This window comes from Gadus morhua, chromosome 2 (assembly GCF_902167405.1).
Source record: "Gadus morhua chromosome 2, gadMor3.0, whole genome shotgun sequence".
In the NCBI taxonomy this organism is placed as follows: Eukaryota; Metazoa; Chordata; class Actinopteri; order Gadiformes; family Gadidae; genus Gadus; species Gadus morhua.
The window spans coordinates 1999904-2021846 of NC_044049.1; the positions used below are offsets into that span (position 1 = coordinate 1999904).

At 50.3% G+C, this 21943-nt stretch overlaps 1 protein-coding gene across 3 annotated transcripts; it reads right to left on the reverse strand.

Annotated features, from left to right (window-relative positions):
* Window positions 1-129: 129 nt before the first annotated feature.
* On the reverse strand, window positions 130-17705 carry LOC115537066 (glycine-rich cell wall structural protein 1.0). 3 transcript variants are annotated; one of them, XM_030348697.1, is made up of 23 exons: window positions 17394-17705; window positions 15064-15114; window positions 14873-14908; window positions 14098-14163; window positions 13964-13993; window positions 13763-13834; window positions 13317-13409; window positions 13032-13067; window positions 12705-12755; window positions 12184-12234; window positions 8603-8659; window positions 7858-7908; window positions 7619-7675; window positions 6864-6923; window positions 6309-6353; window positions 5258-5302; window positions 4621-4701; window positions 4124-4183; window positions 3487-3561; window positions 1732-1764; window positions 1535-1573; window positions 1085-1141; window positions 130-799 (listed from the first exon to the last, which is right to left on the reverse strand). In XM_030348697.1, exons 1-23 carry the CDS (start codon window positions 17458-17460, stop codon window positions 795-797), a joined length of 1218 nt encoding a protein of 405 aa, XP_030204557.1. In that variant the 5' UTR covers window positions 17461-17705; the 3' UTR covers window positions 130-794. The 3 variants fall into 3 exon arrangements, with proteins under 3 accessions (XP_030204557.1, XP_030204550.1, XP_030204567.1); XM_030348690.1 differs by having other exon boundaries at window positions 13763-13837; window positions 17394-17701; XM_030348707.1 differs by lacking the exon at window positions 5258-5302 and having other exon boundaries at window positions 13763-13837; window positions 17394-17700.
* Between the last annotated feature and the right edge of the window lie 4238 nt (window positions 17706-21943).

A 21943-nucleotide genomic window follows, 5' to 3' on the forward strand; every position in this document is an offset into this window, starting at 1 on the left:
ATAACGAACGGAATTGTTTGCAAACACGCATTTTCAAATGCATTTTATTCTTTATCCATATTTATTTTTGGAGATATAAACAATTATGACTAACATTACTTGTATATGTATATATCTATTCCATTTCTTCCTGCTACTGCAGCACCTGCTCAAACCACACCGTCAACAATATTACACTTTTGTTTGTAATAGCATGGTTTACTCTTCGGCTACTGCATCTCAAACCAGCGTGCCTTTGGGCTTGTACTACCAATTCAGAGTGTAATATTCTGAGTGAATAAAGCGTGTGGCTAAGCATTCTTGTTTCAAATTTTATTTTGTATTGAGCTGGTGGAAACTGTGGCGGTCTTGATGAACGAAGGAAGTGGTTGGGACTTCCTGTCAGCGCTAGATACTTTTAAAACCCTTGAGTAGAAAGAAGGACGCACGTCGACTTGGTGTACACTTTATTCATCGTCGATCATCGGGTCAAACAAGTGTTCGTCGTGCGTCGGACACTTGATTTCCATCTTTGTTGACGTTCTATAGTCAACATGTCGTGTGTAAGCATACACTTGAATATCATGCCATGTGTGGACACTTAGGGGAAGGCGACAGACGCATGTGGGAGACACAGCAGGGGCGACATGAGGGAACAGAGACACACACAAGACACTCAAAGTCGAGGACCTCGAACAAAACCAGACAAGACAAGAACACACAAGAACCACATGTAACATGAATTGACAAACCGTAAAAAAACAACAAGAATAACAACACACATTTCAATGAAGGAGTTGTCTGCGTCATTTCAGTTAGCCTGTTTGACAAAGGAGAGAAGGGGGTGGGGGGGAGGGAAACAAGATGACAACAATGATCAGGGGTGCGTGAATAGTGCTTGATGTAATGACAATGTTATCACACACACACAGACAAACATTTCCACACATTCACCCCCACACAAACCATAGATTTCCATTTACACACACACACACACACACACACACACACACACACACACACACACACACACACACACACACACACACACACACACACACACACACACACTTCCATACCCATCATAAAACCCCATTCCTCTCACCTTTGTATCCATTTCCCAGGAAGCCATTTACTCCACCATATTTGCCATGTGGCACTCCTGTGAAAGGACAAACATAGTTTTTAATTATTATAAAAACCTTGTTGAATATTAACATACTAGGACAGCTTCTTCATTCAAATAAAATACTAAAGCGAACAGACTGGTTGGTTGATCCCAATTCCCAGTGTGTGTGTATGATGGGATTCTAACCCACAACTAGTTTGTTTGTGGTAGTTTCTTATTAGTAGGCTTGACTGTGAGTAAGTAACAGTATAATATTCGCTCAATCGCCAAAGAAACATCCAACTAATTTCATTTGCTACAAATGAAATTGATGCGTGGATGATCCATAAAGAAAGTGGTACTTTATTCTTCTTATTTGGTGGAGGAACTTGTAGAAATATTGTGTGTGTGTGTGTGTGTGTGTGGGGGGGGGGGGGGCAGTCTTACCATAGGAGTCCTGACCAGCGCCAGCCTGGGCAGCGAAACCTTGGGGTGGGGGTGGACAGTAAAGACAGAGTCAGTGTGAAGGCCACCGGCCCCTTAAGCCACGCGTCACTATCCCTTGGGTTCAGACTCTAGTGGTGTGTTCATGTGCATGCGTGTTATGGCTTATCATTGATTGGATGAGGATTAGGATTGTTCACCTGCTTGCTGAGCACCGTAGCCTGCCCCCACGCCTGAGACGACACAAAAACATTACGAGACATCGTTAAAGATTAAAACGAGGGGCGGCATCACAGAGTGCACCCACGTCCACCTGGGGGGCGGGGCTTGTCATGGTGAACCCTGCCGTGAAGTCGGAGCCACATGCCAGCCAGCCACAAACACCTCCAGCTCGAGAGAGAAGAGTCATCAACACAGGCACCACCAGCAAAGACAGCACAGACACTAGTGTCTGATGGTACTGCACCAGTAGAGACAGAGAGTATTCTGATGGTTCTGCACCAGTACAGACACTAGTGTCTGATGGTACTGCGCCAGTAGAGACAGAGAGTATCTTGATGGTTCTGCACCAGTACAGACAGAGAGTATCCTGATGGTGCTGCACCAGTAGAGACAGAGAGTATCCTGATGGTTCTGCACCAGTACAGACACTAGTGTCTGATGGTTCTGCACCAGTAGAGACAGAGAGTATCCTGATGGTTCTGCACCAGTACAGACAGAGAGTATCCTGATGGTTCTGCACCAGTAGAGACAGAGAGTATCCTGATGGTTCTGCACCAGTACAGACAGAGAGTATCCTGATGGTTCTGCACCAGTACAGACACTAGTGTCTGATGGTTCTGCACAAGTAGAGACAGAGAGTATCCTGATGGTTCTGCACCAGTACAGACAGAGAGTATCCTGATGGTTCTGCACCAGTACAGACACTAGTGTCTGATGGTACTGCGCCAGTACAGACAGAGAGTATCTTGATGGTTCTGCACCAGTACAGACAGAGCGTATCCTGATGGTTCTGCACCAGTAGAGAGAGAGAGTATCCTGATGGTTCTGCACCAGTACAGACACTAGTGTCTGATGGTTCTGCACCAGTACAGACACTAGTGTCTGATGGTTCTGCACCAGTAGAGACAGAGAGTATCCTGATGGTTCTGCACCAGTACAGACAGAGAGTATCCTGATGGTTCTGCACCAGTAGAGAAAGAGAGTATCCTGATGGTTCTGCACCAGTACAGACACTAGTGTCTGATGGTACTGCGCCAGTACAGACAGAGAGTATCCTGATGGTTCTGCACCAGTACAGACACTAGTGTCTGATGGTACTGCGCCAGTACAGACAGAGAGTATCTTGATGGTTCTGCACCAGTACAGACAGAGCGTATCCTGATGGTTCTGCACCAGTAGAGACAGAGAGTATCCTGATGGTTCTGCACCAGTACAGACAGAGCGTATCCTGATGGTTCTGCACCAGTAGAGACAGAGAGTATCTTGATGGTTCTGCACCAGTACAGACAGAGCGTATCCTGATGGTTCTGCACCAGTACAGACAGCACAGACACTAGTGTCTTGATGGTATGGCCACTATAACCACTAGGGTCCAGTCCACACAAGTTAGAAGGGTCCACTTTCTGACCCGATGCAGTGAGAGTGACTGATTTGCCGTCCCATATGCAAAATACATCCAAACACTTTCCCACACACCTTTTTGTTCAGGTTGTAAAAGGGTAATTATAGGTAGCGGGTAAAATAGGAGGTTAAAATAAGACTATAGCTTTTCATGATGGAAGGGATGGTAAACAGCCTTATAAACAGACCATAATACACTCCACCGATAACATAGTCATGAGTCATAAACAGGTATTGTACGGTAAAGGACATGACACACAATGGCTTCCACCTCGTTAGTGAGTCATGGGGACATCAGTCATACGTTCCTTCCGGTATGAGTGTCTTCTTACCAAACTTGCTGGCAGATTTGGCCGCAGCAGCAGCAGCTTCTGCCCCAAGGGCGCCGTAGGGGTAGCCTCCATCACCTAGACCCCAGGGGGCGTCTCGGTTAGAGGGTTGTCATTACACTTCAAATCTCTGATGTATTGCATGCTCTGTATCAACATCCCTACGGCCAACCGAAGTAAGGTGAGCAGTTGTCTTTTTATTTTATTTATTTTTTTTACAATCTTGCCTGCCCCGTGAATATGCGAGTGAGCACGAGCACAGAGAAAATGCACACGCGGAGTGACTTGCTAAATTTATTGAGGATCAGGCGTAATTAAACACACCTGCAGAGACGCACGCACACACGCAGGCACAGAGACACACGCACACACGAAGGCACAGAGACACACGCACACACCCAGGCACAGAGACGCACGCAGACACAAAGGCACAGAGACGCATGCACACACAAAGGCACAGAGACGCACGCACACACCCAGGCACAGAGACGCACGCACACACAAAGGCACAGAGACGCATGCACACACCCAGGCACAGAGACACACGCATGCACGCAGGGGCAATCAGGCACGCACGCAGACACGTTGGCACAGACACGCACGCACACACACACAGACACACACACACACATAGCTTTACCCTCTAGTCCAGCAGGAATCACCGGAGAAGCGCCGTTGGAGAGGTGGCCAACTCCTCCCCCTGAGGGAAACAGATCACAGTCACCTCTCACCAACTCTATGCCTGAGTTGACCCTTGTTCCTTTGCTTTACTTCAAGGTTATTCGATTTATTTCTGCTGCAAAGAACTCCAGAGTATTATGAATTGCATTAAAAAACACTTGAATGTTGTTTTTAAGAAGCCTTTTTATTCTCTCTCTCTCTCTCTCTCTCTCTCTCTCTCTCTCTCTCTCTCTCTCTCTCTCTCTCTCTCTCTCTCTCTCTCTCTCTCTCTCTCTCTCTCTCTCTCTCTCTCTCTCTCTCTCTAAAAATCTTAACTTTAAAAAAAGGGTTACTCACACACACTCCCTAACATTTTCGGTTTCTAAGGTGAAACATGTCCAACATCTATGGGGATCACAGAATCGCCAGCGTTGGGAATGCTGCTCTATGGAGGTCAAGGTGTGAGGTGTGAATTACCCATGCCAGAGTCGCTCCCCAGACCCATGGCCTGAGCATCGCCGTACGCTCCGGCACCGACAGGGACCGAACCAGCGCCCCCTACAGACCAACACAGAGCACTGCAATCAGGGTCGTAATTCAGCGAGCGATCGTCTAACCTTTGACACAGAGAGCCGCAACCACGCATGCATTGTTGTTCTTGTTCCACCCTAATAGAAACGCCATCGTGGCAATTCCTTGATAAGAGTTGAATGCATTGGAGTAATCGGAATGTAAATCATACTTTGGGCTATACCCTTATGGTTTAATAGAGCTTTAAACAAATACTGAGTAATGCGGCTTACATCACAAGAATATGGACCCTATGCTTTTGTGAATATACACAGACAGGTAGGCGCCTAGGCCTTTTAGTACTTACACTTAACAGGGCGAGATAAGGCATTTGTGGCATCATTACAATGCAATAAAAGGCCTCTCTTGTTTTGGTTTACACCGAGTGTCATTTAGATAGTGTCACTCCGTTTATCTTTCCACACACACACACACACACACACACACACACACACACACACACACACACACACACACACCCAAAACAATCACACACAGCTTCCAAAGTTCCTTCCTGATACTTCTCCGGCCTTGACCTCCTTACCAAATGATCCCTGACCCTGTCCAGCATAACCTCCTGCCCCATAGCCTGTAACGTTACACAAGCACAAACAGTGAGACATCCATGCACCTCCAGCGGTCCGGCTCCCAGGATGGGCCCTGAAGGAAAGCCACCACACTGGACCGGACCAGACCAGACCGGACCAGACCGGACCAGACCGGACCTGACCGGACCAGACCAGACCGGACCGGACCGGACCAAACCGGACCGGACCGGACCAGACCGGACCGGACCAGACCAGACCGGACCGGACCGGACCAAACCGGACCGGACCGGACCAGACCGGACCGGACCAGACCAGACCGGACCGGACCGGACCAAACCGGACCTGACCGGACCGGACCGGACCGAACCAGACCAAACCGGACCTGACCGGACCGGACTGGACCAGACCGGACCGGATACAAGGTCATAGCTCAACACCAATAAACCGTCGGTGGAAAACAGTGGATCCGCCTTCCGTTACGGTGAACCATCAAACGCTGCTGTCGAGATTCCTTTAGGAGACGCTAGTATCCATGGTGACCTCAATACCCTGAATACACGCACAAGGCCTTGATAAGCAGGCAGGGACCAGCCTTACATTTACATTGACATTCGGGGCATTTAGCAGACTTACCATAAGGACATTTGTCAGAAGAAAGAGAAACAACAACACATCACTGTCGGCGTAAGGTTCATCGTAGAACCAAGTGCCAAGCCCTGACAACCGTTAACCGTTAACCCAATCCCCGTGTACAACAGAGATAGCTACGATAAGATGCTAAGTAATGCCAAGTACTATGAGCTAGAGCCTTAATCATAACAGGTGAGTCGGGACTCGGGCGTCCACATCGCCTAGCGTGGACAGAGCGTCCCGGGCCCGATCAGACGATGTCTCTGAGGATCACAGATCCCCTGGTGTTGAACAACAGCCTCTCCCCAGAGGCTTGACTCAAGAGGCCTCGGAGGCTTGGCTCGCGGGCGGAGAACACTGCAGGCATAACAAACCGAGCACAGTGTGTTCCCCTCTGTGTGTTCTGCCAGGACTCACCGGGTCCATAGCCGTTGCTCCCCATGTTGTAACCATTGCCGTAGCCTAGGGAGAGGGAGAATAACGTTGTGAAATAATGGCAAGAAAGTCAACATTACCGCGATACCCACCCCTCTTCGGCTGGATCTACCCGTGAATCATAACGGTTTGGGTAACACAGGTTGTATAATAGTTATATAATGACTCACAGATCCTCCCCATGCCCTCAACCCTAGCAGGGAGGTAGCTCCAGGCATCGCCTTTCATTCCTTCTACTCGGGGGAGTCACGCAGGGCCTGATCATTGCTAGTGTGTGTCGGTTCAACTCTGGTTCCAGATTGCACTGCAACAATACAACTTTCACAATCAGGACGGGCCATTAAAAGACCTCCGCAGGGAGAACTGCTGCCTCTTCAGCGTTTTTACACGCCGAGTTTAACACACCTCATAAGCAGCGCATCTGTTTCACTCCCTGCTGCTGGAGATTACGCTGTGATTCCACTGTGCTGAGGCTGGAATCACAGCCCCCCCCCCCCCCTATGGTTTCAGTCTCAGCCCATGCGATCCGTTCCTCACCGTAGCCGTTGCCTGCTCCAAGTCCCCCGGCGCCATAGGCTCCGGTCCCGTCTCCGAACTCTGCAGGGAGATGACACCACGGGGGGACAAGAGAGGCCTCCGTTCAGACACACGGCTAAACAATGCTCTCCCTGTCCCTCCCTCCACAACAAAGAGAGACAGGGGAGGAGCGGAGGAGGCGATACCATGCACTGACGTCTGCGCTGAGAGGAAGGCAGAGAGAGCCTGAGTGGCGATACTTGTGGGCCACGTGCAGGTTATTCGTCGGACTCCCGAGGGGCGTCTAGCGCATGATGTTAATGTCGAGGTTGTGCGTGTGCGCACACACGCATACGCATGCATGTACACACGCACACATGCATGCGCACACACACGCAGGCAGACAGAATGACACAAGCACACACACGCACATGAACACACGCACAGGCACACACACGCACACACACACACACACACACGAACGCACACACAAACATCAGCTCCACCCTTCCCTGCCACACATGCTAAGCAGCGGTTGTGGTGTGTTGAAGGTGGGGTTCTGTCCCCTGGTGGGGGTGCGGGGGGGTTAATCGAAACCGAAATCGTGAGAGGAGGGAAGGAGGGAGGTGTAGAAGTGGGGGGTGGACGGAGGTGTGAGTACAGAAGAAGAAGAAGAAGAAGAAGAAGAAGAAGAAGAAGAAGAAGAAGAAGAAGAAGAAGAAGGCGAGGAAGGGCATCAGGAGGGGATGGAGCAGGAAGTAGAATCAAAGCCTCACCGGTGGGCTTGCCAAGCCCTCCCTGTGGGTATCCACCATGTCCCAGATTCGCAGCACCTGAGATGAAAGGCAGTATTATTAGACATCATTCGTGAATTAATGAAACAGAAAGAAGGTCTGTCAGAAGCGACATCCCACCGCGCACAGGGCTGGGGATTTGGATTCCCTGCTCGGTGCGACCCGTGAGATGTGTACGGACTCAAATAGACGGTTCGGAAGGGAACCTGGCAGCCACTGACCTCCGAGTTTCCCCGCCCCGGCGGCCATGGGGTAGCCTCCGTTTCCCAGGCCTGTGGGCGCACAGAGAGGAGAGACTCAGAGAACAGAGACACTCAGAGACTCAGAGACTCACAGAGACTCAGAGACTGACAGAGACTCAGAGACTCACAGACTTAGAGACTCAAAAAGAGCAGAGACTCAGAGACTCACAGACTCAGAGACACACGGAGAGACTCAGAGAGCAGAGACTCAGAGAACAGAGACACTCAGAGACTCTCAGAGACACACGGAGAGACTCAGAGAGCAGAGACTCAGAGAACAGAGACTCTCAGAGACTCACAGAGACTCAGAGACTCACAGACTCAGAGACTCAAAAAGAGCAGAGACTCAGAGACTCACAGACTCAGACACTCACAGACTCAGAGACTCAGAGAGCAGAGACTCAGAGAACAGAGACACTCAGAGACTCACAGAGACTCACAGAGACTCAGAGACTCACATACTCTCAGAGACTCACAGACTCTCAGAGACTCACAGAGACTCAGAGAGAGCAGACTCAGAGAGCAGAGACTCACAGAGACTCAGAGAGAGCAGACTCACAGACTCTCAGAGACTCTCAGGGACTCAGAGACTCTTAGGGACTCAGAGAGAGCAGACTCAGAGAGCAGAGACTCAGAGAACAGAGACACTCAGAGACTCAGAGAGCAGAGACTCAGCTGACAGCAGTGCCGCGGACGGCGGGGTCCAGACGAGGCCGGTCCTTACCTGCTCCGTAGCCCGCGGCCCCCAGCCCGGCTCCAGGGTAGATTCCTGCCCCGTACCCTGTGAGGCAAACACAGCACAGCCACCGTGAGACCCGCTGCCTTCTGCTCCGTCAGACAGAGAATCAACCAGGGCCCAGGGGACACAGGTCACCAACCGTGGGTAGACTGGTCAATAGAGCTAAAGACCTATCTATAGACTTATCTATAGACTTATCTGTAGACTTATCTATAGGCTTATCTATAGACTTATCTGTAGATGTATAGTCTTATCTATAAACTTATCTATAGGTGCGTGGACTTATCTTTTGAAATATCTTTGGACGTATAGACTTTTCTATAGACTTATCTGTAGACTTATCTAAAGATGGAGAGACTTATCTATAGACTTATCTGTAGACTTATCTGTAGACTTATCTTTAGATGCATAGTCTTATCCATAGACTATCTATAGGTGCGTAGACTTATCTTTTGACATATCTTTGGACATATAGACTTTTCTATAGACTTATCTAAAGATGGAGAGACTTATCTCAAACATTCCTCTACGGGACGATAAAACAAACGGGGTTCCTTGGATGTAACGAAGACTGATGTGTGTGTGTGTGTGTGTGTGTGTGTGTGTGTGTGTGCGTTTTCACTTTGTTCGATTCTTAGACACTTAACATTACACACCCCTTCGAGGAACACACAAAATAAAAATGCAATACCAACTGCTGACCAACCACGGGCAAAACATTTGCTTTGCTTCTGAAGAGGGAAAAACGCTGTTCCCCGTACAGAGGCAAAGTGAATCTAACACACCCTTCCATTCACCATACCACCAACACACACTCATCACAGTAACAGTCATCGTTTTCTCAGTGTCTACAAACTCTACAGGAGACACGTTCAGGCAGTTTGAGAATCACCAGGGTGCAGCAACAGCGCAGGATCATAGAGGTTAGTATCAGGAAACTCACTTAGATACACACATTACCCAACAGCAAGAGCACACAACCTCACACACCTCACAGACGCAAGTGCCAGACGCACACACAAAACCTCACACAAAGACGCACACACACACACACGCACATACACACAAAACCTCACACACACACACACACACGCACACACGCACACAAAACCTCTCACACACACAAACACACAAAACCTCTCACACACACACCTTAAACCCCCCGACCAAACCCAACAAGGCTGCCAGAGGGCGGGCGAACACCTTACCCATATATGGTCCCTGTTTCCTCTTCTCTTTCAGCCCCGGCGGGGGAGCCAATCGCGTCGACCCCGTCGTCAACAAGGGGTCACCGTGTGAGAGGCTGCTAGCTACCTGCCCCGCCCCGGCCACTAGGCCCTGATCTGTCCGTACCGCCGCGGGTTCCGCGCCCAGCGGCCTGCCGCCCACTGGGTCCCGGCTCACCGGCGCCCCGGCCTCGGGTCCAACGGCCCCGGGACCCCCAGGAGTGAGGAGACCCAGAAGACCCTCACCGGCCGCCAACCGGGCCTTGAAGGCCTCTTTGTCGCTAGCGGCGGCAGCTTCGTAGTTGTGGCTCCTCTGCCCGTGTTCGAAGGCCACCCCGTAATACCCGCTGCTGCTGCTGTGGCTGTTTGCAAACGAAAGGCCGTAGTTCTGCTCCTCCTGGCCCAGGGGCGTGGCCGGTCCCAGGCCCTGGCCGGCGGGGAGGACCGGAACCTGACCCCCCGGTGGTTTACTCGGCTTCTCCCCTGCTGCTGCTCCTTCCAGCCCCGTGGTTCCGCTGACGGCTCCACCGTGGAACCCAGGGTTCTGCTGGGGGCCTCGATGGAGGTGAGGGGACGACCCGTAGCCGCTGGATCCCTGCGCTTGAGGAGGGACCGGGAGACCCAGGCCGTGGTTCTTCTCGATGCTGAAGGGCAGCAGATGGCGCTGCGGGAGGCCCGCTCCGCCCGTACTGGACGCCAGGGTGGCTTTCTCTTGTAGAAAGGCGGTTCCTGCCTGCGCTTGAGATGCAGCCTGGCCGAGACGGTCAGCTAGAGGCACCGTCGCTTCGTGCGAGAGCTTTCCCACTGGGTCCAGACGTTTCAAATGTTCTGCAGGCGGAGGCTGGTGGGTCCATGGCCCGCCACCTCCACCTCCACCTCCTCCGTGTGGGAGCAGCCCCACCACTGGGATCTGACGTTTCAGATGTGCTCCAGGGGGAGGCTGGTGGGTCCATTGCCCTCCTCCTCCACCTACGCCGTGGAGGAGGTGGAGGGCTGCTCCAACGCCGTGCGCGTATCCTTTCACTTTGGGGGCTTGGGGTAAGAGGGTCCTCTGAGGGGCGACCGGTCCTGGTCTTTCCATCGCTCCTCGTCCCGCGTGCGTCCCTCTAACGTTCTTAGCTCCGTGTACCCCGCCGGCCCTCCCAAACCCCCCTAAATACGCGGCCGGCCAACCTGAGAAGATATCATCAGATGATCTTGATTTCTAGAAGATCAATCGGCAGTATTTGAATTTGTGGCTGGATGGATTTAGATCCGTTGCTGAGTCCAATTCTTTGAAAATTAAGCAATGGAAGCTCATAGAGAAATCCATCTTGGAGAGAAGAATCAGTTAATGACGAAGATGAAGTGTAATTTGTGGCATTATGTGTTGTAGATTGTAAGTTATCTCAGAACTGAAGCCCCATAAACTCAACATCCCACCCTCCATAGAGGTGTCATTTATATATGTTACATGGATTGGTATATGGGTGATATACAGTACCCGTCGTATTGAACATGTGTCTTAAGACAGTTTGACCTTTTCAAATTGCCATTTGTTGTCAGTTTGTCCTGAAACAAGCGGAACCATAACAGAGGAAGTTTCCTTGCCACCCCGTCGAAGTTTTACACATGTTTGAAAAGGGAGCCCTGAGTTCTGCAAACTGTGCGTCTGAAACTTCTCACATCCTGTTGTTGAGCCCAGGATGCAGACATAAAACAGCATGTCTCTTATCTCGGCTACCCCCTGAACCCCACCACAGACAGCAGCCAACCGACATCAGAGGACAGATAACACACGGGGGAACACTGACCAGTGGTTAGTAACTTTGGACGAGGACATGAGAACCAACATAACACTCATGCAGACGCACAACCACAACGCACAACATAGAGGATGGCTTACCTCCTGTACACTCAGGCAAGAACCATCAACACACGCAAGGTCTCCCCAAATACACAGTGCAAAATATATCCATCATTTAGCAATTCATCCATATTAGGTCTGGAACATGACACTAAACCTACTCTTTTACTTAAAAAACTGCAAATTAACAAGACATACAGTTACAATTTCAAACAATTGTAATTGTAATCCGCAGACAGTTGCATTAAAACAAAACAGACCTAATAGTAGAATAAATGCTTTTTTTTGTCATATTTCGTTCACTGTCGAGGGAGTTGACGCTTCAATTAGACACAATTCCATGCGACAAAAAACAGAACACAACCCAATTTTAGCTCCAGTGTACCAGAGGTCACTGCTTTGAGTCGAGGGTTACACACACACACACAAAGCTACAAGACAGAGACGGATGGACAGACAAGAGGCCTCGAGTGGCTGAGTTCTGCAGGATTTACCAGGTTTTGGCCCCTTGGCGGACTGTCCGGGGAAGTACTGCGCTCCCATACCTGTTGAGGCAGACAGGGCAGCGGTCAGAACAACATTCTCCAATCATATCTCGGCTGGGAAGGGGGCAGGAAGTGAAGCGTTACAGTGATATGAGATTTGGAACGCACCCCGATAAGAGATCTGCTAATGACAGGGCCTTCGGATCGAGATATGGCAGCTATGTTAAAGATAGAAGACAATGATTGATACCGATGTTGCCATTGGTTTAAAATACAACATCAAGGGCATAGGTCCAGTAAAGCATTCTATCATGGCGGGACCTTTTTAGACGGTGTCAATAGCACCATTCTCATTGGTCAAAACAAATCCGTTCAGGAAGTCAGGCGGAAACGTTTTACCTGCGCCCACAGCAGGGGGTCATACGACCGGCTGTAACACCAGGTGTGACCGGGTGGCAGACCGACCCTTTTGCATACAAATGTGGTCAACAACATGGAGGGAGGGGGTGAGCCGCGATTGGTCGACTTACCGGGACGGACTCCAGCGTAGCCCACCCCAACCCCGGCCCCGGCCCCGTATCCTGGCAACGAGACAAGAGACGGGGTCAGAGAATTTCCTGCATAGACTCTACATCATCACAATCGGACGCCGGCACCTTGGCCGGACACCTTAACATGTCAGTCAGGGTGTGTTTCCCGTCGCGCGATAAGGTTGCAGCGTGACTAATGGTCGTCTGAGGTGCAGGGGGCTCTATAGATCAGGACCGCGGCGATGACAGAGGGAGACACGGGTCAGGGTGAGGCAGACTGTCAACATTCATCAGCAGCTCAGACCGACAGACGGAGACATCACTCACCTGGTTGAGTGCCGTAGCCGTTGCCGTTGCCGTAGACTGAAAGACAGACAGACAGAGAGGGAGACAGACAGACAGACAGACAGACAGACAGACAGAAAGACAGACAGACAGACAGACAGACAGACAGACAGACAGACAGACAGACAGACAGACAGACAGACAGACAGACAGACAGACAGACAAACAATGCAGGGAGAGTGACAGACGGACAGAAATTAGCAAATTCCAGAGGGTTAGAAAGTAATATGAGTTTGCAGCCTCATATAGGCTGAGCTTCGTGTTTACCTCCGCGCTTCCCTGCGTGGGGCAGGCCCAGCCCCATCCCGTTACCCATGCCCGCTCCCATGGGCATCCCCATCCCGGCGCCCAGACCCACGCCTGCAGACGGGAAGACCGGGAACATCATCATCAGGAATGTTCCCTTAAGAAGCTCTACAGTATTAATGGTAATTTAAAGGAACTCTGGAGACTGTGAATAGTGATTCAAAAGTATTTTTCAGCTTGTGATTATTTAGTGAATGTATGTCTCTTATCGAACAACAGCGACTAATGAACCTTACTAAATCAGAAAAATATTTATGTGTCAACAACTCAATGGTGAATCTAGACTGCAGTACCCGTTATAAACACTAGGTGTCAGGTTACATGGTACCTTCAGAAAAAACATACAGAGTACAATTCGTAATTTAATGTCCCTGATGTGATGTCATTGATCTTAGAAGGAACTTTACCGTAGGTTCCGTAGGCCCCGTACCCCGCGCCTTGCTTGACGGCCGCTTTGCCGGCCCCTGGGTTCCTGTAGCCTGCTGAGAAACACATGGGAAGCACAGGGGGCCGCACATGAAGAGCCTACTCCGTGGGAGAGACAAAGAGAGCTTTGACAGAAACAGGTGACAGGAAGGACAGTGACTCTGCAGGAAGTCGAGTCTTACCTCCGCCAAGGTGAGCCACAGGGTAACGTCCTTGGAAAGAACACAATAAAAATTGAATAACAACCTTTTTTTTTCTTTTTTTTTTTGCATCACACCCGAGACAGTGTCGCCATGGTTACGTGTGATGGTCTCACCTGCCACCTGCCTCCCCATCTTGGCCCCGTAGCCCCGGCCCCCCAGGGCTCCTAGAGCGCTGTAACCTGGGAGGGGAGACCGTTTAATTAACCCTTAATTAACCATGAAATAACGTTGTTATGGCAGTGATAGGCATTCACCCAGTTAATCAATAGTTAAATAATAGTATAGTTATGGTTTGGTTATGTGTTCATGTTAGCTAAGGTGTTAAAGTATGCATCATTTAAAATGGTTAGGGTTAACCCTAAGACACTCACTTATTATCTAATTAACTATACCAATTTGGGGTCTACTACAATCTTACTCCCCCGGGGACATTTAAGAAGTATTACTACTATTACTGGTAGTAACACTTCTAGTACTAATACTACTATTTGTATTAGTAGTATTGCTGCTACTAGTCGTACTAGTCCAACCCAATTCAAAGTGAGTGAATATCTAAGACTAACACAATACAAAGTGAGTGAATATCTAAGACTAACACAATACAAAGTGAGTGAATATCTCAGACTAACACAATACAAAGTGAGTGAATATCTCAGACTAACACAATACAAAGTGAGTGAATATCTCAGACTAACACAATACAAAGTGAGTGAATATCTCAGACTAACACAATACAAAGTGAGTGAATAACTAAGACTAACACAATACAAAGTGAGTGAATATCTCAGACTAACACAATACAAAGTGAGTGAATAACTAAGACTAACACAATACAAAGTGAGTGAATAACTAAGACTAACACAATACAAAGTGAGTGAGTTTACTGACTTGCAGGCTTGGCTCCTCCCATGGCCAGGCTGGCGTCTAACCAGGTGGAAAGAAGAGGGTAATAATAGGAACAGAGGGACGTAAACACAGTCAGCCCTCAGACATAAACACAGGCCGAGGGGGGGGGGGGGGGGGAGGGGGGGGGGGGGGGGGGGGGAGCAGATGTGGCGCTCCCGGCGTTCCAGACGTACCTTTGACCGGAATCCCCAGCCGTCCGAGGGCGGACACCTGGGGTCGGACTCCTGGAGGGGGGGGAGACGGGGAACACACATGAGGCCGCCTGCATCACAACAGACCTACAGTGATGCGATCGGGGATGCTGAGGGGTCGCCATGGTGACCACAGCATCCGTACCCCTGGGAGGAGGCCGCCCGTGTGTGAACGGAGAGAGACTCGGAAGTAAATGTGAAAATGGGCGGTCGTGTTTAATATGTCTGGTGTCTGATGATGAGGAGGGTGTGTGTTGGGGGGGGGGGGGGGGGCGGGGGGGGGGGGGGGGGGGGGGGGGGGGGGGGGCGAGGGGAACAGACAGCCATTGATGAGGAGGGAGGTCCGATCCAACACTTATCTCACCCTGGCCTGTCACATTTAGCCGTCCTGCGCTACCTCCTCCCCCCCCCCCCCCCCCCGCCCCAGCTTTGATTCTCAAAGAGATGAGCGTATAAAAGCGTCGTCTTGGATCAAATCCATCGGGCTCAGACCCCAGCAACCCCATCCCACCCCCACATACACACACCGTACACACGCCCCGCACACACACACACACACCACACCCACAGCGCACGGTGCTTGGTTCAACCCCCATCTGACACAGAGTGGGGATATTTAGCAGGGGGCTGTGATGGCGGCTCTGAAGGCCTGCTCCAGGATCTCTGATCTCCTGATGGTTCGCTATGCCCCCGTTGAGACTCGCTGAGCTCCCGTCGAACGGGACGTCTGAACTCTGAGTGTCTCATTGAGAGGATTCCTCTTGAGGACTGGGAACCCGAGCGGCTGAGAGGCAGAGAGACAGAGAGACAGAGAGACAGAGAGGCAGAGGGGCAGAGAGACAGAGAGGCAGAGAGGCAGAGAGACAGAGAGACAGAGAGGCAGAGAGGCAGAGAGGCAGAGAGACAGAGAGGCAGAGAGGCAGAGAGGCAGAGAGGCAGAGAGGCAGAGAGACAGAGAGACAGAGAGGCAGAGAGGCAGAGCGGCAGAGAGGCAGAGAGGCAGAGGGACAGAGAGACAGAGAGGCAGAGAGGCAGAGAGACAGAGAGACAGAGAGGCAGAGAGACAGAGAGGCAGAGCGGCAGAGAGGCAGAGAGGCAGAGAGACAGAGAGACAGAGAGGCAGAGAGACAGAGAGACAGAGAGGCAGAGAGACAGAGAGACAGAGAGGCAGAGAGGCCTCGAGACCTTGGCGTGCAGAAAATATTATATTTGAGCCAATATTTCTCCACTGACTGTGACTCGAACGGTCTGTACACATCTGTACAAGTACTGTACACAATTAACACTGTAGTGTAAAGCAGTAAGTCTCGTTTTTTATCATCGGAGTGACTTAAGTAACCTCAACACAACTTTGATGTTTTATCTTCACATTAAATCAGTTAGGAAATTGAGATAGTCGTGGATTGCTAATGCAATTCAATAACACATTGATAATAATACTTATTTCTTCTTTTGCGGGCAAGTTAGCACCCAGACACAAACACCAGCAAAAGCACGCACTCACTGCAGACGCTCCACCACGAGGAGTCTGTCTGTCTCATCACGTGAGACAGACCGCTTCTACAGTTGAAAGGGGACCATAATGTTTTTGGAGTTACAGTTGACACCTTCCAAACAGCTCGAGGAAAACGGAGAGATTCAAATTCAAATTAACATCCTTAAGGCAACAAGTGCTTTAATGCACACAAAAATACGAAAATTCATTTTGAGAAGGAGGACTGTATCGCGCAGGTTCTTGTTACTGCATGTTAACCCAAAACGTCTTAAGTTAATTACGTGAGAAGGGTGCAAAGAGGTGCAAGTCACACTTTTTTTTCACAGGTTTCGGTGGTTCAACAGGAAACCGAGTGTGTGCCTCAGTGTGTTTGTGTTGCTGTTGTTGTATGGACTCCAGTGTGCGCTCCAAAATACAAATACACCCCCTATATACACCCCCTAAAGCAAACAAGTGAACTGTACTAGGGTATATTTGAACTTTACGAAGGATTATAACTTTGTCACACTAACTTTGTATGCGTATTAACAGTGGTGATACGGTTTGAGGCTAAACATTGGAAAAGGATCTGTTCAATTTATTCGATGCCAAAAAGTATCAGAGCAACCATCAATGTAAAGACGTCTCCCTCTGAATGTCCCTCCATCCATCCTCTACCCATCCCTCTCTCCCCCCATCTCCTACCATCCATCCATTATCTCCTACTAGCCATTCCTTCATTCCTCCATCTCCTACTACCCATCCAGCCATCCCTCCAGGCTTCCCTCCTTCCCTCCCTCCCTCCCTCCCTCCCTCCCTCCCTCCCCAGGGCTCCTACCTTTCTGCAGGCTGAGTCCAGTCATCCAGAGGACCAGCGAGGTTCGGAGAAGCGCTCTGGCCAGCATGGCTGAGGACGAGAGAGAGAGAGAGAGAGAGAGAGAGAGAGAGAGAGAGAGAGAGAGAGAGAGAGAGAGAGAGAGAGAGAGAGAGAGACACCAGCGGACAGAGAGAGAGAGAGAGAGCAGGAGGGAGAGACACCGACGGACAGAGAGAGGCCAACGTGGTCAAGTATGTTCAGGAGGAGATGCTGGCCGGGATTCTGTGGTCACTGGTTCCACTCTGGGGCGTGAGCCTCTTATATAGAGTCTCTCTCTCTCTCTCTCTCTCTCTCTCTCTCTCTCTCTCTCTCTCTCTCTCTCTCTCTCTCTCTCTCTCTCTCTCTCTCTCTCTCTCTCTCTCTCTCTCTCTCTCTCTCTCTCTCTCATTGTGGGTAAATGGAGGAGCTGTGGCGAGTGGATGAGGTGGATCCTATAGCTTGATGAGCACGTGTGCACCAGGTGACAAGGGTTTTCGAAAAACGTATTTGAAACCATGATTGTTTGTCCCTCACTAGAGTCAAAGAACAATATATTTTCTTTTCTTTGGAATCACGTGGAAATTAAGATGATGCTAATTGTATAACACACACACACACACACACACACACACACACACACACACACACACACACATACACACACGTGGGAGTGTGCGTGTGCAAAGATTTGTAAGGCTGAAGCTATCTTTCCCCTGCAGACGGTAGGCCTACACCACGCTCAGCGAAGTGTGAAGGCCTAGACCACGCGCTGAGCAGTGTGTAGGCCTACACCACGCTCAGAGGAGTGTGAAGGCCTACACCACGCTCTGAGCGTGGTGTAGGCCTACACCAGGCTCAGCGCAGTGTGAAGGCCTACACCACGCTCAGAGCGGTGTGTAGGCCTAAATACTGCGCTGAGCGCGGTGTAGGCCTTCACACTGCGCTGAGCCTGGTGTAGGCCTACACCAGGCTCAGCGCAGTATTTAGTGCTACACACAGCTCTGAGTGTGGTGTAGGCCTTCACACTGCGCTGAGCGTGGTGTAGGCCTACACCACGCTCAGGGCAGTGTGTAGGCCTACACACTGCTCTGAGCGCGGTGCGTAGGCCTACACACTGCTCTGGGCGCAGTGTGTAGGCCTACCGTCCCCCCCACGGGACGGGGCGGTCTCACCGCTGGCAGACCACCGCGGCGGCGATCACGGTGGCCCAAGGCGTCCAGACAATAACACAGCCCACGCCTGAGTCAACCCTTCCTCCAAACACCGTCCCCTCGACGGAGCCTCCACGGACCGCTCTCTCGAAGACAAATACTGGTAGTAGCACTACGGTATGACGACTGTTACGAGTAGTACTACTAGTAACAGTCGTAATTACTGTACGTAATACAGTAACAGAAGTGATTCATCTCTAATGTCCCCGGGGGGATTCGATTGCAAGAGACAACAAGATGACGATTGATATTTAGATAATTTGTTGGGGTAAGGGTTAACCCCGAGTAATTATCAATATCATCCTCTAATAAGGGTTAGGCTTTACCCTAACCCCCTCACTCTTTCACTATGGATGTGGATTGAGAGGGAGGGGGGGCGGGGGCGGTGGTGTGTGTGGGGGGGGGGGAGGGAGGGGGGGGTTTGATGACACACATCAAGCCCCAAGGGGAGAGAGGGTGGAATGAGTCGGCTTTTCACGATAAGGTGTCGGGCGTGGAGAGGGGAGATGTAACGAAAGCGTTGTGGGTTTTGGCCGACGGTAGACAGAACCATGGCGACGGTGGGGTGGCTGTGTGTGTGTGTGTGTGTGTGTGTGTGTGTGTGTGTGTGTGTGTGTGTGTGTGTGTGTGTGTGTGTGTGTGTGTGTGTGTGTGTGTGTGTGTGTGTGAGTCAGTGTGTGCATGTGCGTGTATAGATATGTGTGTGAGCGTGTGTCCGGTGTGTGTGTGTGGGTGCAAATCTAACAATGTGCATGGATAGATGTCCGGTTTGTGTGCGTGTGTGTGTGTGTGTGTGTGTGTGTGTGTGTGTGTGTGTGTGTGTGTGTGTGTGTGTGTGTATTTGTGTGCATGTGTGTTTTTGTGTATGAGTTTGTGGGTGTTTGGATATGAGTGTGTGTGTGTGTGTTTGTGTGTGTGGGTGTCTTTGTAATAAAGTCATGATTTTTCCAGCCTTCAGCCACCATAACCAGCTGCGTGGCCACGGAGGGGAAACGAATACAATCCATCACGTTTGTTTCTGATGAGTATTTGCTTTGCGGGCCACAAACAGTGTGCTCGGGTTGAAGTGTGTTTTTAACTTCACGCTCTTCCCGTAGCTCTCCGCTGGGTCGGGCCGGGGGGGGCGGCAATATTAATGTTGAGCTCGACGGAGCGTCACCAAACACAAGGATCAGCACAGAGGAGCACAGAGAGGGCTGACGACACCGCCGTGTGTGTGTGTGTGTGTGTGTGTGCGTGTGTGTGTGTGTGTGTGTGTGTGTGTGTGTGTGTGTGTGTGGGTGTGTGTGTGTGTGTGTCTGCACGTGTGTGTGAGTGAGTGAGTGAGTGAGTGAGTGAGTGAGTGTGTGTCTGTCTGTCTGTCTGTCTGTTGGTCGGACGGTGTGTCTGCACGTGTGAGTGTGTGTGTGTGAGTGAGTCTGTGTGTGTGTGTGTGTGTGTGTGTGTGTGTGTGTGTCTTTGTCTGCACGTGACCGTGTGAGTCTGTGTGTGTCTGTGTGTGTGTGTGTCTTTGTCTGCACGTGACCGTGTGAGTCTGTGTGTGTCTGTCTGCACGTGAGGGTGTGTTTGTGTGCGGGAGTCTATGTGTCTGTGTCTGCGAGCGTGTGTGTCCGTGTGTCTGCGCGAGCATGCGTCTGCGTGCACGTGTGTGTGTGTGTATAAGTGCGTCAGCACCAAGGGTCGCCTTAGGTAAGCTGTGAACGCACAACAGAGAGTCCTCTCCAAGGTCAAGGCATCGTGTGAAATATGCTCCGTATAAATCACTCCCGCCTCACCTGGCAGCGGCGGCGGGCGGTCCGTACGCAGGCCGGGCCGCGGGATGAAGGAGCCGCGCTGTCGGATCACTCTGAAGAACGAGGAAACCATGAACCAACGACAGGAGAGTCAGGGCGAGGGGATCAAGACACCGGGGGAGGGTTAAGTAATGAATAATAATAGTAATAATGATGATAATAATCATACATTCAATTTATATAGCGCTTTTCTAGGTACTCAAGACGCTTTGCAGATAAAATATGCGTTTAATAAATAGGAATATTAGTAAGAAGTAGAGCTGTCAAGCGATTAAAATATTTAATCGTGATTAATCGCATTAATGTCATAGTTAACTCTAATTAATCGCGATTAATCACAAATTCTTTTTCTATGCTAAATATCCCTTGATTTTTTTGTCCCATAATTCTTCTCATTTTAATTCTCTTATTAACATGGTGAAGTGCATCGGCTTGCCTTGTGCAAATGATTTTTTATTGATAACAACATTGGCATATACACTGATCAAAACAGGACGATACAAAAAAAGAGCCTATAGTGCAATTAAACGACTGCTTTGAACAAATGTCATTTGAACATAGCAGTCAGGCTACTGCTTCTTTGTTTTGAGCCAAAGAAAAAAAAAAAAAAAAAAATATTTTTTTTTATAAAATAATTGCGTTAATCGCGCGCTAAAAATTTTAACGCCGTTAAATTTGGTTTGCGTTAACGTCGTTAATAACGCGTTAATTAACTGACAGCTCTAGTAAGAAGATAAGAAAGAAGGGGGGGGGAAGGGAAGGACGGGATGAGGAGAAAGCAATCGTAAAGGTTAGGATGCTGTATAGTGTCCCCTTGAACCCCGACCAACCTATATGGTAGCCAGTGGGTTCAGTACGGTACGTCTAGCGCTCCGGGTAACACTCAACGTAAACCAAGTAGGGGGGGGGGGCACCTTATGGGTGTCCTTCTGTTAGTACGGAGAGTGGACCCGGCTGAGTTAGGAAACTCTTTCCGCCTGAAGATGGACTCTCCCTCACTGACCTTAAAGTATATGGAAACTGTAGGCGCACGTAAACATTCCACGTTAAAGGACCGCCGGAGCCACGCCCTCGACGATCTACCCAGAACCCTTTCTGCTCAGGTCGCCTCTGCTGAGCGGGACTTATTACTGGACCAACTCTTGTCCTCCAGGTGTTCTCCCCCCCCCCCCCCCCCCCTCTAAAGGTAGACATAGACCGTTCCGGTCTAGCTGACATATAAAGACAAGTCAAATGAGGCAAAAGAGTTTTGTGTTCTGACCTCAACACGTCGTCCCACTGTGTCTTCCGCAAGCCCGGACAAAGCACAGACGCTGGCGGGCCGCGGGCGGATATATACGTTGGACTGTGTGTGTGTGTGTGTGCGTGTGCGTGTGCGTGTGTGTGTGTGCGTGTGTGGCGCTCTCTGCCAAAGCCCACAGAGATGTGCAGACGTTGACGCTGACTATCGCGGGGGGATAAAAGCTGGAGTGACTTCAGCCCTGGCTCCTATACCTGCTGTTTGAACTGGGGCTGGACGGAGGACGAC

Excerpts from the sequence above, each read along its gene's own strand:
- LOC115537066 (XM_030348690.1), bottom strand. The coding sequence starts at position 17,460 with ATGCTGGCCAGAGCGCTTCTCCGAACCTCGCTGGTCCTCTGGATGACT. Across the intron at positions 14,164-14,872 it reads GGGAGGAGCCAAGCCTGCAA|GTTACAGCGCTCTAGGAGCC; the intron begins GTCAGTAAACTC and ends CTCCCCTCCCAG. Across the intron at positions 7,676-7,857 it reads CGGGGCGGGGAAACTCGGAG|GTGCTGCGAATCTGGGACAT; the intron begins GTCAGTGGCTGC and ends CTTTCATCTCAG.